The 17089-nt window shown below is 56.9% G+C and overlaps 1 protein-coding gene and 1 long non-coding RNA gene across 20 annotated transcripts in view; one reads left to right on the top strand and one right to left on the bottom strand.

Annotated features, from left to right (window-relative positions):
- On the top strand, window positions 1-12808 carry LOC114673985 (uncharacterized). Of its 4 annotated transcripts, none has more exons than XR_013410733.1 (3): window positions 1-764; window positions 3659-5641; window positions 12512-12808. It is a non-coding gene; the product is annotated as an uncharacterized LOC114673985 (long non-coding RNA). The 4 variants fall into 4 exon arrangements; XR_013410734.1 differs by having other exon boundaries at window positions 1-77; window positions 3962-5641; XR_013410732.1 differs by having other exon boundaries at window positions 1-77; window positions 5537-5641.
- The window catches only part of LIPE (lipase E, hormone sensitive type), a 26963-nt gene continuing 15383 nt past the window's right edge, over window positions 5510-17089 (bottom strand). For 5 of the 16 annotated variants that reach the window (XM_015124064.3, XM_077982919.1, XM_077982924.1 and 2 more), the window contains 9 exons: window positions 14653-15188; window positions 12486-12576; window positions 12230-12375; window positions 11860-12045; window positions 11428-11722; window positions 10105-10332; window positions 9346-9522; window positions 6627-7051; window positions 5510-6096 (listed from right to left, as the gene is read on the bottom strand). In XM_015124064.3, coding sequence (XP_014979550.3) covers window positions 5863-6096; window positions 6627-7051; window positions 9346-9522; window positions 10105-10332; window positions 11428-11722; window positions 11860-12045; window positions 12230-12375; window positions 12486-12576; window positions 14653-15188 — 2318 coding nt within the window. In that variant the 3' untranslated portion in view covers window positions 5510-5862. Of the gene's footprint in view, window positions 6097-6626; window positions 7052-9345; window positions 9523-10104; window positions 10333-11427; window positions 11723-11859; window positions 12046-12229; window positions 12376-12470; window positions 12735-14652; window positions 15189-16916; window positions 17057-17089 lie in introns of those variants that run through there. The other 11 variants (XM_077982927.1, XM_077982931.1, XM_077982930.1 and 8 more) reach the window with 8 other exon arrangements.

The following is a 17089-nucleotide window of genomic DNA, read 5'->3' on the forward strand; positions in this document are numbered from 1 at the left end:
GAGAGATCCGAATCCGGGTCCACTCCGCAGAGGGCCCAGCGGGCTCGCGAGGGAACCGGTTCTGCGGGTCTGGCCGGGTAAGCCCTTTCCAGCACGCCTGGTATTGGGAGTCTGGACATAGCTTGGGTGGGAAACCGTGAGGCTTGGTGAGGCTCGAGGCGGAGGGGGGAGCTCAGTCCCGGCGAACCCATCTTGCTTTCTTGGAGAAACTGAGACCGGGATGCTGGATCTCAGTTATTCATCCGTTCCTCACACCCTACGCCTGATTCTCGTCTGCTCCTGCCTTCCTGCTCCTCATCCGTTCAGCCCTTCTTGCCCTCCTTAATTCCCTCACTCACGGATTCCCTTGTCTAGCCACTCACTCACGGATTCCCTCGTCTAGCCACTCACTCACACACTCTCCCACCTATTACTTAGTTAGACAAACATTTCCTGAGGCTTCTGGTGTGCCAAGCCTTGTGCTGGGCGATGCTGGTGACCAAGATGAGTCAGGCCTGGGCCGTGCCCTCAAGGAGCCCGGGCCAGATGGGAGGACGGACATCGATGGGCATGGGTGTGCAGAGACGGTGGGGAGCCCAGGAGAGACTTTTTTGAGTTTGGCGTGGTCGGGAAAGGGTTGCCAGGGGAGGGGCCATTGGAGCTGGATCTTGGAGGAGCAGGAGATGCCAGGCAAAGTGGGGGTGCCAGTTTGCAAAGTGGTTGTGGGGAGGGTGTTTCAGCGTGACCCAAGACAGGGAGGCATGCAGGAGTAGTACTGTGCGCAGGTGCCCAAGCGGAAGGCCAGTCAAGTCTGTGTGGCCAGCAGGGGAACTGTAAGGCTGGAGGAGGCTGAAGAGATGGGCAGAGGCCACGCTGAGGAGCTTGGAGTTTGTCCTGAGGGTGAGGGGGTAGTGGAGAGCCATGGAAGGGTTGAGAGTAGCGAAGGACAAGGTCATAGTTGGACCAGAACTGGAGGAATGAGACTGGAAGCCAGTAGCCCAGGAGGTGGCTCTGGCAGGGATTCAGGCAGGAGAGAGTGGAGCCTGGATCAGGGAAGAGGCTGAGGGGATAAGATAGAGATTCAGGAGGCAAGACTGGGTGCCATGGCTCATGTCTGTAATCCTAGCATTTTGGGAGGTTGAGGTGGGAGGATCACTTGAGGCCAGGAGTTCAAGACCAGCCTGGGCAGCACAGTGACAGCCTCATCTCTACAAAAAATTAGTTGGGTGTGGCTGGGCACGGTGGCTCATGCCTGTAGTCCCAGCACTTTGGGAGGCCAAGGTGGGTGGATCACGAGGTCAGGAGTTCAAGACCAGCCTGGCCAAGATGGTGAAACCCCGTCTTTACTAAAAATACAAAAAATTAGCCAGGCGTGGTGGTGGGCACCTGTAATCCCAGCCACTTAGGAGGCTGAGGCAGAAAATTGCTTGAACCTGGGAGGCGGAGGTTGCAGCAGTGAGCTGAGATTGTGCCACTGCACTCCAGCCTGGGTGACAGAGTAAGACTCTGTCTCAAACAAACAAACAAACAGACAAAAAAAACCGGGTGTGGTGGTGCGTGCCTGTGGTCCCAGCTACTGAGGAGGCTTAGGCAGGAGGATCACTTGAGCCCGGGAAGTCGAGGCTGCAGTGAGCCAAGATCATGCCACTGTACTCCAACCTGCACAACAGTGAGACCCTGTCTCCAAAAAAAAAAAAAAAAAAAAAAAAAAAAAGAAAAAGAAAAAATAGGCAGGGCGCGGTGGCTCACGCCTGTAATTCCAGCACTTTGGGAGGCCGAGGCGGGCGGATCACGAGGTCAGGAGATCGAGACCATCCTGGCTAACACAGTGAAACCCCGTCTCTACTAAAAATACAAAAAAATTAGCCGGGCGTGGTGGCAGGCGCCTGTAGTCCCAGCTACTTGGGAGGCTGAGGCAGGAGAATGGCGTGAACCCGGGAGGCAGAGCTTGCAGTGAGCCGAGACTGCGCCACTGCACTCCAGCATGGGCGACAGAGTGAGACTCCGTCTCAAAAAAAAAAAAAAAAAAAAGAATAAATAAATAAATAAATAAATAAATAAATAAATAAGGAGATTCCGGAAGCAGAGAGAACAGAAAGTGGGGATTGATGGGCTATGGGACAAGGCGGTGTCCAGGATGAGACCCAGAGCTCTGGCCTGGAGGACAATGGAGCCATCCCTGAGGTGGGGACAGGAAAGAGGAGCAGGTTGATGGGTAGTGACTGTTTGGACAGAGGTGAGCAAGGGGTTCTATGAGTTGGACAAGGGGAGCAGTGACTCAGGCCAGTGGACCTGGACCTTCAGGAAGAGTTCTGGGCTACAGAACTGCTTGTCCTACCTGCCCAGGCTTCCTGGAAAGGTTCCAGTCCCTTGGCTCCACCTAGACTGCATTGTGTGTGTGTGTGTGGTTTTTTTTTGAGACACAGTCTCATTCTGTCGCCCAGGCTGGAGCTCCCTGTGGCTCCCTGCCCCAGCACAGGCCCTGACTCAGAAGTCACTTGCTGGGTGAACGAGGACCTTTGAGCTGAGGATCCCTTGCTTCTCACCCACCCCCCAGGAAACCACTTTCTTGTTTCTGCAGCTTCAGTCTCTCCCACCCCTCCAGCATTCAAACATGTCCAGCATCTCTAAACACAGGCGCCTTGTATCAAGCTCCCTTGTGGCGCCCACTGGCTCAATCCCTTACCTTCCACTCCCTCTTCAATGCACTATGTCTGGCTGCCCAACCGCCATGACCCTGCAGTGGCTCTGGACAAGGTCACTGAGGTCACCTGCCTATTGCTGAGACCTGAGGATAACATTTTAATCCTCATCTGACCTGGTCCACTCCCTGAAACTCCCTTCGCCCTACATCCTCCTTCCTGGGCAGCTTCCTCTCTCTCCGGCTGCTCCTTAGAACCCTCCAGCCTTGCCTTCCACTGCCCACCCTTGCCCACCCCTTTACTGGGGGCGTGATCCTCAGGGCTGTCTCTGTCCTGGCCCTCTTGTTGCTTGTCCTACCTGCCCAGGCTTCCTGGAAAGGTTCCAGTCCCTTGGCTCCACCTAGACTGCATTGTGTGTGTGTGTGTGTGTTTTTTTTTTTCTTGAGACAGAGTCTCATTCTGTCGCCCAGGCTGGAGTGCAGTGGCATAGTCTCAGCCCACTGCAACCTCTGCCTCCCAGGTTCAAGCGATTCTCTTGCCTCGGCCTCCCAATTTGTTGGGATTATAGGTATGTACCGGCACACCCGGCTAATTTTTGTATTTTTAGTAGAGACAGCGTTTCGCCATGTTGGCCGGGCTGGTCTTGAACTCCTGACCTCAGGTGATCCACCCACTACGGCCTCCCAAAGTGCTGGGATTACAGGCATGAGCCACCACACCCAGCCCCAGCCTGCACTTCTGACCTTTGTTGCCTCCTGGATTGTCTTCCTGAGACCTTGCAGCTCATCATGTCCAGAATGGCCCTCAGCAGGTCTCACGTGTCACACACACACCTGGGCCTCCTCCTATTGAAGAGACAGCTTCACTGTCCACCTGCTCCCATGGCTAGACCTGGGTGTCATCTCTGTCCCCTTGCTGTCCTGTAACCTCATCAGGAAGTGCTGTTCTTCCCAGCTTTTATGGCTCTGGGATGCTCCACCTCCACTCCCTACCCTCACAGCTCCTGCCCCAGCTCAGGCCTCCTTCTTGGCCTGCAGGACTCCAGTTTGCCCTTCTCTGTCCATCCCCCAGTGTCCCAGCAGAATCTTTTAGTGCCCTGAGCTGACCCTGGCCCTTTCCTGCTCAAAGCGCTCCGGTGGCTCCCCACTGCCCTCCAGTTTAGTCCAAATTATGCTCCAGGCTCTTCAGGCCCTGCTCCTGCTGACCACTCCAGGCCCTTCACGCCCCTCCCCACTTTGCACCTGACCTTCTGGTCAGGTGGAAGCTTTTTCTAGCCAGGTGGCAGCTTTGATCACTGCCAGCTGGCTCTCACAACCTGGAATGTTTTTTCTTCCTAGCAGACTTTTGTTCATCCTTTAGTGTCAAGCTCAGATCACTACCTCTGTGAAGCCCTCCCTGACTACCACAGGTGGAACCCCGGGGACTGTGACAGCCTGTGTCTGTTCTTCCCCCCTCTCTGAATCCAGGATCAGAAGCCCTTTGAAGGAACGTCCTGGGTATAAATCATCTCAACTCCAAACTCAGGGCTTACAAGGGGCCAGAGAGTTGGTCCAAGAGCTGATTGTCACAGCTGGACAGAGCTTGCATTTCCAGTTTTTGTTTTTTTGGAAAAAGGGTCTCACTCTTGCCCAAGTTGGAGTGCAGTGGTGCGATCATAGCTCACTGCAACCTCGAACTCCTGGGCTTAAGTGATCCTCCTGTCTCACCCTCCTGAGGAGCTAGGACTGCAGGGGTGTGCCACCACGCCCGACTAATTTTTAAATGTTTTTGTAGAGACTGGTCTATGTTGCCCAGGCTGGTCTCAAACTCCTGGACTCAAGCCATCCTCCTGTCTTGCCTCTCAAAGTGCTGGGATTACAGGCGTGAACCTCTGTGGCTGGCGGCATTTATAGTATTTTGAGTGCCAGTTTGTTTCTGGTTTCCTGCTGACTTTGCTCCAGTTCTGTAGGGTGTTTGGGTCACTGGAGCCTTTGAGACCCAAGACATTATTTTTAACTTTTTTTTTTTTTTTTGAGACGGAGTCTTGCTCTGTTGTCCAGGCTGGACTGCAGTGGCCGGATCTCAGCTCACTGCAAACTCCGCCTCCCGGGTTTACGCCATTCTCCTGCCTCAGCCTCCCGAGCAGCTGGGACTACAGGCGCCCGCCACCTCGCCCGGCTAGTTTTTTGTATTTTTTAGTAGAGACGGGGTTTCACCGTGTTAGCCAGGATGGTCTCGATCTCCTGACCTCGTGATCCGCCCGTCTCGGCCTCCCAAAGTGCTGGGATTACAGGCTTGAGCCACCGCGCCCGGCCAACTTTTTTTTTTTTTTTTTTTTGAGACGGAGTCTCGCTCTGTCGCCCAGGCTGGAGTGCAGTGGCGCAATCTCGGCTCACTGCAAGCTCCGCCTCCCGGGTTCACGCCATTCTCCTGCCTCAGCCTCCCGAGTAGCTGGGACCACAGGCGTCCGCCACTGCGCCCGGCTAATTTTTTCTATTTTTAGTAGAGACGGGGTTTCACCATGGTCTCGATCTGCTGACCTTGTGATCCGCCCGCCTCGGCCTTCCAAAGTGCTGGGATTACAGGCGTGAGCCACCGCGCCCGGCCTATTTTTAACTTTTATTTCCCCCGATGTATGCTGAGCCTGGTCTCCCTGGGACCAGAGCGAGTCCAGCTAACCGAAGGTCTTCAAGGGGGGGATCTGAGGACCCAGCATCTCCTGGCAGTATACCTGGATGAAGTCCGAGGGGAGGTGGGTCTGGGTTACCAGGAAGTCCACTCCCTTCTGGTCCCAAGAATCCAGGCCCCCACACTCCTTCCTCATCCCAGGTTTCTTGGTTCCCAGCCGCTTGAGTCCGATGCTGCCCCCTGGTGGGCAAATACCCCACCGTATTTGAGAGAGGCCAAACTAATTAAATACTTTTTATTTACAACAGACAGACAAACCGACCTGCAAGGGAGGGCCAGTCCCCGTCCCTGCGGCGGTCACAGCAGCAGCAGAAGGTAGCGGTGGTGTGCAGGTCCAGCCGTCTCGGTGACCGGTGTGTGTGCGCGTCCCCCTCCCCGTGGCGGGGGTCTCTGCTTTCGGGCCCCCGCCCCGCCCCCTTGCCACCCCCGACTTAAGTAAGGCACAGCCCGCGCCCCCACCCGCCCGGCCCGGAGCGCATTCATGACGGAGGCCGGCGCAGATGGGAACAGCAGGCTTTTAGTGTCGCCCCCCGCAGCCCCCGTCTCCCCGCGCAGCCCGGATCCGGCGGGCGGCTCAGACCAGAGGTGGGGCGGGCGCCGGCGCGGGCGCGGCAGGCGGAGTGAGGACGAGGCGGATGCGCTCCACGCACAGCTCCGCGGCCTGGCGCGTCTCGCGGCATAGCGCCGCCAGGGTCAGGAAGCCGTGTGGCAGGTCTTCCACCACGCGCAGCGTCACCGGCTGGCCCAGGTTGCGCAGTCGCCGCGCGAACATGACCGAGTCGTCCAGCATGGGGTCCAGCGCGCACGCCTACGGGACAGCAGGACGGACGTGGAGAGAGGGTGGGGGACCGACAGACCGGGGTCAGGTAGAGCGAGGAGGGGTTTGATGAACAAAGGGAGCAGGAAATATGGATACAGACAGGGGTGGACGGAGGCAGGAGACATGGTGGGTGAGGAGTTGGGGAGAGAATGAGGGAAGTGGGGGAGTGGTGGGAAGGAAGGGAGAATGACTTGAACTGCACTCCCTGGCCTCTGTCCAGCCTCTCCCTCCCCACCCCGCCAAACCCACCTTTTTTCCCTCTTGATTCTCCAAGCCCAAGGGGCTGCCCCACTGATCCTGTCTCTTGGTACTCAAAATTGCAAAATAAAACGGAGGCAGCCCTGACTCCTGTCCTCCTCCCGTTTGTTCGGGGCATTGTTCTCTCCTGGGCACACGCCTGTCCCTTTCTCCCCACTCCAGAGCTGTCTTTCCCAGGTGCACCTGTGCCCGGTCCCGCTCCTCCCTGGGTGCCCTGCTCCTCTCTAAATGCACCTGTGCCGGCCCCCTCTGGCACTCACCACGATGTGCACAGGTGGCAGGCTCTTGAGCATGCTGTCGGGTGCCAACAGTGGCGACATGAAGGGGTTCTTGACTACAGGCGAGGAGTATAGGGGCATCTGTGTTGCACCCTGGCTGGAACGTCGTGGGTGGAAACCCTCGGGGAAGGCGGCATTGACGCCCAGGCCTCTGTCCATGGGGCTCAGCTTATTTTTGGCCTCAGCCTCTTCCTCTGCATCCTCAGGCGGTAACAAGAAGTTGACATCGGAGGGTGTGGAGGAGCTAAGTGTCTCAGCTGACAGCGACATCTCGGGGGTGTCCGACAACGTCTCGGAGTTTCCCCTCTGGCTCAAGTCCCTCAGGGTCAGGTTCTTGAGGGAATCTGTGCCCAGTGGGCCCTGGGGCTGGGCCAGCGCTGCTTCAGACACACTGCGGCGCATCGGCTCTGAGAGAGGGGGAGCAGATAGGCCTGGCTCCGTTAGTTTGGGTGTGTGTGGCTGGCACGGAATGCAATGGGAAGGGCAGTCACCTGTGGAGGGCTGTGAAAGGCTGTTTCCCCAGACTCTCGCCTAGGGGATGGGTGGAGTTCCAGATGCCCCAGGTGGTCATGGGGGCAGGGGTCTTGGCAGTGGGGCTGTGTGTCCTAGTGAAGGATGTGTGTGTGTGTGTGTGACTGGGAAGGTTAGGTGCAGTTTACTTCTAGGAACTTATTTTTTCTTCTAGATCAAGGAAATGAAAATAGTCCTTGGTTCATAGGTGGCAGGACTCAGTGGGTTAAGATGTGGGATTAGGTACTGCTACCCACTGGGAATCACAGTATATCAGTTTTTTTTTTTTTTTTTTTTTTTGAGACAAAGTCTCGCTCTGTCACCCAGGCTGGAGGGCAGTGGCGAGAACATGGCTCACTGCATCCTCCACCTCCCAGGTTCAAGTGATTCTCGTGCCTCAGCTTCCCGAGTAGCTGGGACCATAGACATGTGCCACCATGCCCAGCTAATTTTTGTGGTTTTTTTTTTTTAGCAGAGACGGGGTTTTGCCATGTTGGCCAGGCCTCCCAAAGTGCTGGGATTACACTTACCACAGGGTGTAAATGGATCAAAGTGACTTGAATAGTGAGCAGGCCCAGTGGCTTGAAGGGAGGCTCTGTTCACAGGGAGCTAACAAGTCTCCAGCGTGTATCCAATTCTTAGGGGTCTGGCACCTGTAGCCAACATGGATCTGCTTCCCCAAATTTCCTTTGTGTTCTTCAGTTTTATCCCTTCACATGACTAGGCAAGCAAGTGCCCAAATGATGCTAAAGATATACTTTCAGCCCACCTGGTGTGCCCAGCTTGGCCTCAGATCTGTTCATTTTATCAGACCCACACTGCCTACCACGAGGGCCAAGACCCTACAGCTTCAGTTTTTTACTTCTTTTTTTTTTGTTGTTGAGATGGAGTCTTGCTCTGTTGCCCAGGCTGGAGTGCAGTGATGCGATCTCAGCTCACTGCACCCTCCGCCTCCTGGGTTCAAGCAATTCTCCTGTCACAGCCTCCTGAGTAGCTGTGATTACAGGTGTGCCACCATGTCCAGCTAACTTTTATTTTTTTTGAGACAGAGTCTCACTTTGTCACCCAGGCTCGAGTGCAGTGGTGTAATCTCGGCTCACTGCAACCTCGCCTTCTGGGTTCAAGCGATTCTCCTGCCTCAGCCTCCTGAGTAGCTGGGATTACAGGCGCCTGCTACCACACTTGGCTAATTTTTGTATTTTTAGTAGAGACGGGGTTTCACCATGTTGGTCAGGCTGGTCTTGAACTTCTGACCTTGTGATCCGCCCGCCTCAGCCTCCTAAAGTGCTGAGATTACAGGCATGAGCCATCGCGCCTGGCCAATTTTTGTATTTTTAATAGAGATGGGGTTTCACTATGTTGGCCAAGCTGGTCTTGAACTCCTAACCTCAAGTGATCCGCCGGCCTCAGCTTCCCAAAGTGTTGGGATTACAGGCGTGAGCCACCACACCCAGCCTTACTTGTCTTTATAAATCCACGAAGGCGAGGTGCAAAACAATGTGATAGTAACTACTTAAGTGCTCTGTGGCCCAGAGGGTCACTGGGACAGAATGGGCACACCAGGGGTGTTGGCATCTTCTAATAGCACCTACTGGGTGCCACGTATTGTGCTGGCCACTTGACCCAAATGGGTGGAGGCAGACCTCACCACAGCCCAGTAAGGGTACTCTTTTAAAAAAAATTTTTTTGAGACAAGGTATCACTCTGTTGCCCAGGCTGGAGTATAGAGGCTCAATCTTGGCTCACTGCAATCTCTGCTACCCAGGTTCAAGCGATTCTCATAGGCTTCAGCCTCCCTGCTAGCTGGGACTACAGGTGTACACCACCACACCCTGCTAATTTTTGTATTTTTTTGTAGAGAAGGGATTTTGTCATGTTGGCCAGGCTGGTCTTGAACTCCTGACCTCAAGTGATCTGCCCACCTTGGCCTCCCAAAGTGCTGGGATTACAGGCGTGTGCCACCGCACCCGGCTAATTTTTTTTGTATTTTTACTAGAGACAGGGTTTTGTCATGTTGACCAGGCTGGTCTTGAACTCCTGACCTCAAGTGATCTGCCCACCTCAGCCTCCCAAAGTGCTGGGATTGCAGGCCTGAACCACCATGCCCAGCATCTTCCCTGGGACTTTTGCTGTGCTAGGCTGTCCCTTCGGCCCACCCTGGCTGGGCAGGTGATGGGAGTGAATCACTCACCTGCTATGGGCTCTGACATCTTTTGAGACTTGCGCCCACTTAACTCCAGGAAGGAGTTGAGCCATGAGGAGGCACCCAGACGGAAGTCTCGAAGGAGCAGGGCTGTGTCCCGCCGCACCAGCCCTATCATGCCTAGGGCTTTCTGGTCTGAGTTGGAGTGGTCTTCTGTCTTTGCACCTGCAGAGTATATGTGGGGAGCTGAGTTGTTTTCCTCTCTTTCTGGGCCCAGTCTTAACACCCAGAACTTCAGGCATCTGTGGCCCCAGGGACGTGAGAATATCCAATTGCTTCAAAAGGGATAAGGAGTCTGGGCGCAGTAGCTCACTCCTATAGTCCTAGTACTTTGGGAGGCCAAGGCGAGAGGATGGCTTGAGCCCAGGAGTTCAAGACCAGCCTGGGCAACATAACGAAAAACAAAAATTAGCTGGGCGTGGGTATGGGCGTGGTGGTGCACGCCTGTAGTCCCAGCTACTTGGGAAGCTGAGGCAGGATGATTGCTTCAGCCTGGGAGGTCGAGGCTGCAGTGAGGTGTGTTTGAGCCACTGCACTCAGCCTGAGCGACACGAGACCTTGTCTCTCCCTCTCTCTCTCTGTCTCTCACACACACACACACACACACACACAAAAGGGACAAGGAGTCTTGGATTCCTCTGCCTGGCCTCTCCTTCCTCAGTCACAGGAGTCCCGGTCCCCAGCCCATCCCTGCAGGACCCAGATATCCATGCAGTCCTGTTTCCCTGCTGAGGGTGTGGGCCTCACCAGCATAGGCACTGACACACTTGGAGAGCACGCTGAGGGGCAGCAGAGGGTCCATGAGGCTCAGCAGGCGGGAGGGAGAGGCGGCAGGCTGCAGCATTGTGGCCGGGTAGGCTGCCATGATGCCATCTGGCACCCGCACCCCGTAGGCTGCTGCCCGAAGAGCCACGGTGAAGCAGAGGTTCCCGCCTGCACTGTCCCCCGCAAGGCAGATTCGTTCCCCTGTTGAGCCTGGTTTGGGAGAGGGGTGGTTGGTTACAGCCTGGCAGGGGCAGGAGACTGGGGAGGGAGGGTAGGGAGGAACTCAAGCTGGGAGAACTGGGCTCTCCAAGGTGGGGTGTGGGGCATTCCAAGGCCTAGCAGACTGCAGTTTTTTTTTTTTTTTTTTTGAGGCGGAGTCTCGCTTTGTCGCCCAGGCTGGAGTGCAGTGGCGCGATCTCGGCTCACTGCAAGCTCCGCCTCCCGGGTTCCCGCCATTCTCCTGCCTCAGCCTCCCGAGTAGCTGGGACTACTGGCGCCGCCACCACGCCCGGCTAATTTTTTTGTATTTTTAGTGGAGACGGGGTTTCATTGTGTTAGCCAGGATGGTCTCGATCTCCTGACCTCGTGATCCGCCTGTCTCGGCCTCCCAAAGTGCTGGGATTACAGGCTTGAGCCACCGCGCCCGGCCAGCAGACTGCAGTTTTAGAGACTGGCAGACTGAGGCACAGATTTGGGCTCATGTGGTAGACAGAGGATCAGGATGACTCAGGACCTGGAGGCGCAGGGAAGTGCTGGGAAAGTCTGTCGGGGCTGGAGATTGGGAGCAGCGAGGGCAGGTGGTGGGGAAGGCGAGCCGAGCTCAGACCTGTTGCAGGAGGGGGGCCTCAGAGGATGGGAATGGAAGGTCAGGGTTCAGGCTCAGCACAGAGGGCCTGGGCTGCAGGCTCTGTGCTCTGGGGCATGGCCACACCCTGCTCTGTGCCTCAGTGTCCTCCCAAGATGCTGATCTTCAAAGAGGGAGGTCAGAGAAGCTGGACTGTGGGCCAGGAGGCTGGCAGGACAGGAAAGCAGGGCCTGGAGCTACCAGAGGGGGATGGCAGAGGCCCAAGGAGACAGGACGGTGGGTGGGAAGTGGAGGTGGAGGAGATGGAGAGTCTGGGTGCCACAGTCGGGGACAGAGGATAAACTGGCTGAGGCGGAAGATTGGGCAGGACCTGGGTGAGCAGGAGCTGGGAGGTGTGGGGGTGAGGAAGGTAGAAAGTGTGAGGCTGAGGCTGGAGGAGCTTGAAGCAGGCTGGGCAGGATGGGAGCAGATGCAGGTGGCTGTGGGAGTCTGAGGCTCACCAAGGAGGGCGCAGTGCTTGATGGCCCAGCAGTAGGCGAAGAAGCACTCCTCCAACGCACGGGGGAAGGGGGCCTCGGGGGCCAGGGAATAGTCGATGGAGATGATGGGGGCGCCCAGCTCCTGGGCCCAGCTCTTGAGGTAGGGCTCATGGGATTTGGAGGTCTGGGCCACGAAGCCACCGCCGTGGAAGTGCACTATCAGGGACTGCGAGCGGGGTGCCTGCTGGGGGCGCGGCCACAGCTCCAGGCTCCGTTGGCCGTTGGACTTTACCAGGCTGCTGAGCTCCTCACTGTCCTGGGGGTGAGGAGGGAGGTGATGTGTGAGGTTGGGGAGAGCTGGCCAGGGCTGCACCCCTCCATGGGGATGCCAAGGCGGGGGCTGCCCGTGCTTCTCGGCTGTGTCCCTGTCCCTGGCTGAGGCTGAAACCCTACCTGTCCTTCACGCAGGTCGTAGGAGATGAGCCTGACTAGGACGGGCCCAGGGCCTGTGTGGGCCAGTGGGGGTGAGATGGTGACCGTGAGTGTGGGGTCAGCAGTCAGCGGCATCTCAAAGGCTTCGGGTGGCAGGCTGAGCAGGCGGCTTACTCTGACGGTGGCCGATGTCATGTTGGCCAGAGACTGGAGGGAGGGGACAGAAGGGGTGCTGGGGAGGGTCTGCCTGCAGGGGTGCCCTTCACCCCTCCCTCTGATCCGCAGTCTTTCCCCTTGTGTGCCATTCCTGGGCCTGGAGCCCCACAGAGACCTACTGTGGCCTCAGATGGGTCTCTGGGCCTCAGTGTCCCCATCGGTAACAGGCCCTCACCGATAGCACTTCCATCTCGGTGATGTTCCAGAAGGCTTTCCAGAAGTGCACGTCCAGGTTCTGTATGATCCGCTCAAACTCAGCCCCACGCAGCTCGGGGTCGATGGCAAAGCGGCCGCTGGTGAAGAGGGAGCTGGCGGCCACACCTGGGGTTCGGAAGGGGTGTCAGGGAGCCCCAGTGGGTCAGGCTACTTGGGCAGGAGTGGGGAGGAGGGCCAGGAGGGTAGGCTGCGAGTAGAACCCGGCTGGGACTCACTGAGGCCTGTCTCGTTGCGTTTGTAGTGCTCTCCGAAGGACACCAGCCCAATGGAGATGGTCTGCAGGAATGGCCGGATGGCAGGTGTGAACTGTGGAGAGACGCGGCTGCGTCACCCACCGCTCAGGAGAGGGATGGGGACAGGGCAGGAGCGAGGCACAGGGATGTGCAGGGAAGACACGTTCATTGAGTAAATATTTCATGAGCTCCTACTGTGTGCTGGGCATAGCTCTCACCTGGTTCAAGGACCTGATGTTCTCAAACGGAAAACAAATGATCAGCAGACAAGCAAAGCCATGCACAGTATCAAAACAAGGAATGACGAATGGTTTGAGAAAAAAAAAAGGCAGTAAGTGGAGAGGACACGAGCGATGACTAGGGGTCAGGCTACTTAGCGGGTCTCAGAGGAGAGATCTGACTGAAGCGAGGGGAGGGTGTTCCCTGCACAGGGCACAGAGAGCGTGAAGGCTTAAAGGTGAGCTCCTAGGAGACTGAGGCAGGAGAATCGCTTGAGCCAGGGAGGCAGAGGTTGCAGTGAGTGGAGATCACACCACTGCACTCCAGCCTGGGCAACAGAGTGAGACTCCGTCTCAAAAAAAAAAAAGGTGAGCTCATGCTTGGTGCTTGACCTGGGTAGCGACAGCCAGGAGGCCAGTGTGGCTGGAGCAGAGTGAGCAGTGGGGAGAGGGGCAGGCAGTGACACTGGAGAGGCAAAGGGGGCTCATGCAGGTCCTGGGCAGAGGAATTTGGATTTCATTCTCAGTGCAGGGTGGTGCCACTGGTAGGCTGTGAGGTGGGGAGTAGGATGGTGCAGGGACTTCCTGAAAGTCAGAGAGAGGATGGATGGGGAGAGGGGGCAGCTGGAAGACAGGAACAGGGAGATGGCCAGAGACAGCCCCCCAGGCACAGGGACCTGAGGCAGAAAGACAGCCAGAGAGGGTGACTGAGGCCTAGACATGGGGCCAGCCGGCCACCACAGGGGAAGGGGGAGACAGCGTCTGACAGAGCAGACAGGCAGTTAAGGAAAGATGGTGGGGGCTGGGTGCGGTGGCTCATGTCTGTAAACCCAGCACTTTGGGAGCAGACAGGCAGTTAAGGAAAGATGGTGGGGGCCGGGTGCGGTGGCTCATGCCTGTAAACCCAGCACTTTGGGAGGCCTAGGCGGGCGGATCACTTGAGGTCAGGAGTTTGAGACCAGCCTGGCCAATGTGATGAAACCCCATCCCTATTAAACAAAATACAAAAAAAAAAAAAAAACAAACCAAAAAAACACAAGACAATGGGGACACAGGATCAGAGGAAATGGAGCCACAGGAGGCCAAGGCAAGGGACTGGTGCATTCTTGTGTTCACTCTACACTGGCCAAGGTCCTACTGCATGCTAGACACCAGGCTGGTCCAGTGACCAAGACAGGGGAGGCCTCTGCCCTCCCAGAGGCTGACATTTTAGAGGGGAGACTGCCCTGTACCAAAGCAGAGCTGGGCCCTGCCCCTGGCCAGGTGCCCAGTAGGCCAGAGGGCACCTGAATGCCTGGCTATTATGGCTGGGATGCTGGTTTGGGCAGCCCCAGGATCTCTTTCTCATGACTCTAGGGTCACAGCTGGGACACAGGGAGGAGCTGGCTGGCCCAGCTGGGCTGATCAATACTCGTGGGTTCAGCCCTGGTGAGGGGAGGTTTCCAGGAACACCTGGGCTGGGTTGCTGAGAACAGGCTAGCCTGCAGGGAAGCCTGGAGACATGGGGTGGGAGGGGGAGGCTGAGGCGAGGGGAGGCCCAGAGAGGGCCAGAAAGACTACAGGGTCACATGGCTCCAGATCCCTCCCTGAGGGGTCTCAACCTCAAGTGACTTCAGGGGCCAGACAGGTAACAGAGTGAATGTATCTCCTGTGTGTAGAACAACAGAGAGTAGTGGATATCCTGGTGAAAAAGCTCTGCAAGTTGGATTTCTTACTACCCAGCAGATATGACCTAGGGCCCATGAGTTTGAGACCCCTGGTGCAGCTCTGTCTGAGCTCCAGCCAACTTCCCCTTTCTGTACCTGCTGTTTGCTGAGTCCGATAATGCTGACCACTGTGGTTACTTTACCATATTATAGGCCAGGCCAGGGGCCACCAGGTGCCTTCATCGTGGGCCCAGAGGGGCACGGGGCACGGGGCAGGGGGCTCACCTGGAAGCCCAGGCAGCGGCCATAGAAGCATCCCTTATGCAGCGTAACATACTCCCGGAGGAAGTCGGCGGTGAGCCCCTCGTCGCCCTCAAAGAAGAGCACCCCCGGCTGATTGGTAACCAGCAGGCGCTGGGCGTAGTAGACCAGAGCGCGGAGCTGGGTGAGGGCAGCCAGGTAAGCCTCCAGCTCGGCCAGGTTGTGGTTGGTGCGGAAGAAGATGCTGCGGCGGTTGGAGGCCACATAGCGGGATTTGTGCAGGAGGTGTGCCACGCAGCAGCGGGCTGTGTGCACCAGGCTGCGGTACCCATTGGCGGGTGTCTCTGGGTCCAGGTCAAAGAGGTGTGCCACACCCAGCAGGCGGCCCAGGGCCGGCTCCAGCCCCAGTGCCTGCTCCCGCACACCGGCAAAAACGCCTGACAGCCGCTGGGCGGTTTCCCCAGGACCCTGGCTCGAGAAGAAGGCTATGTTGTCCTCCGCCAGAGTCACCAGCGACTGTGTCATTGTGTGCAGGTCCATGTTGTAGATGAGCTTCGAGGCTGTGGGTAGGTGGGGAGGCCTGTTAGGCGGGGTTGGACCAAGCCTTGCTCAGCTGGAGCCCAGGAGTCTGGGCCATAGCTTATCCGCTCCTCCTTCAGACCCCAGCACTGTCTTATTTCAGTTCCAGGAGCCCAGGACCCCAGGTTCCTCCTCCTTTCGACACAAGAGGTCACCCTCTTGTCTCTAGGAATCAGAAGTTTGGGGCCCCAGTTCCCAGTGCCTTTGTCCCTCCTCAGGAGCCAGTAGTTTGGGCCCTCATCTCCTCCTCCCTCAGACTCAGGAGTCCAAGCCCCAGACCCTTCCTCTTCAGGATCCAGGAGCCCCTGCTGTCACCTCTTTGGGACTCAGAAACTTGCTGCCCTGGCCTCCTATCCCTCGGACCCAGGAATCCAGACATTCCCTGAGCCCACATGACTCTGCTTCCCTAACTCATTCATCTCTCCTATGATCCAGGAGGCTGCCAGTCCTTTCTTCCTTCCAGGGACCCAAGAGTCCAGGCACCTGTTTCCATGAACTCTCCTGGGGCCCAAGACTCCTTCTCCTAGATTCCAAGAAGTCTAGACCTCCAGTTGGTCCCCACTCTCAGGACCCATCCCATCTTTCCTTCTTAGGCCCCAAGTGCTACCCACAGGCCCTTCCCCTCCAACAACATTTGGGAGAGTTCAGCCCGAGTCCTCCCATTCCCATCTCTCCGGACCCTGGTCCCCAAGCGCAGCTCTCCCTGAACTCAGGAGTTCACAATTCTAGACTTCACTGATGAGTCATTCCTCATTCTTCAAGTCTGGCTGTGGAAGCCCCTCTAAATCCCAGTTCCCTCCCTGTTTCTCTGAGAGATCCCAAAAACTCAGTCTTGCTTCTCCCCCAGTGGGGTCCCCTGGCCTTCAGCCTTGTCCACGGGTCCTGGGTTGCATGGCCAGCCCTGCTCCCCTGCCTGGAACAGCGATACTCATCGCTGTTATCGACCTTGAGCATATCCGTGCAGGTCCCGGGCTGAGAGCTTTCTGTGTGTTTGCTGCTTTAGCGCGCTAACCCTCTGGGACCCATGTCACCTAGGTTCAAATCTCTATTGTTGCCAGCATCCCCATTTTACAGGAGAGGAAACTGAGGCTCAGGTTTTTTTTTTCTGAGATGGAGTCTCGCTCTGTCGCCCAGGCTGGAGAGCAGTGGCGCGATCTCAGCTCACTGCAAGCTCCGCCTCCCGGGTTCACGCCATTCTCCTGCCTCAACCTCCTGAGTAGCTGGGACTACAGGCGCCCACCACCATGCCCGGCTAATTTTTTGTATTTTTAGTAGAGGCGGGGTTTCACCATGTTAGCCAGGATGGTCTCGATCTCCTGACCTCAGATCTGCCTGCCTCAGCCTCCCAAAGTGCTGGGATTACAGGCATGAGCCACCGCGCCCTGCCGAGGCTCAGGTTTTAAGTGAGGAGGTTAAAGCTGCACTGCAAGTGGCAGAGCTTTTGTAAACCCAGCTCTCTGAGTCCACAGCCACACTTACGTGGGGCTCCCCGCCAGGACTCTGGAAACCACATCTCAAAGTTTGCCCTGGACTACGTCTGATTCACCACACTTCCCAGTCCCCAATGATCTTCCCTCTGAGATCCTTTCCCAGGCATTCAGGCCGTCCTGTTTCTTGGATGCCTTGTCACTCAGGTCCTGAACAAGCTGCCGTTGGTGGAATGCTACCATCTACTTCAGGGACTTCCCTCCCAAAGCCCAGCAGCTTGCCTCTTCCCCTAGAAGAAGGTATTTCCTTTCCCTTCTAGGTCCTGGGGCCTGGCAGCGGCCATTCCTGTCTCTCAGCTGGCTGCACACTCACCCCTCCTAGGCATCTTCCGAGCTCCCCTGGGCTGAGACTGCTGGTCTGTGGCTTGTGCCAGTAGCAGCCTGGGGCTATAAAC

The sequence above is a fragment of the Macaca mulatta genome, chromosome 19, assembly GCF_049350105.2.
Source record: "Macaca mulatta isolate MMU2019108-1 chromosome 19, T2T-MMU8v2.0, whole genome shotgun sequence".
NCBI classification, from domain to species: Eukaryota; Metazoa; Chordata; class Mammalia; order Primates; family Cercopithecidae; genus Macaca; species Macaca mulatta.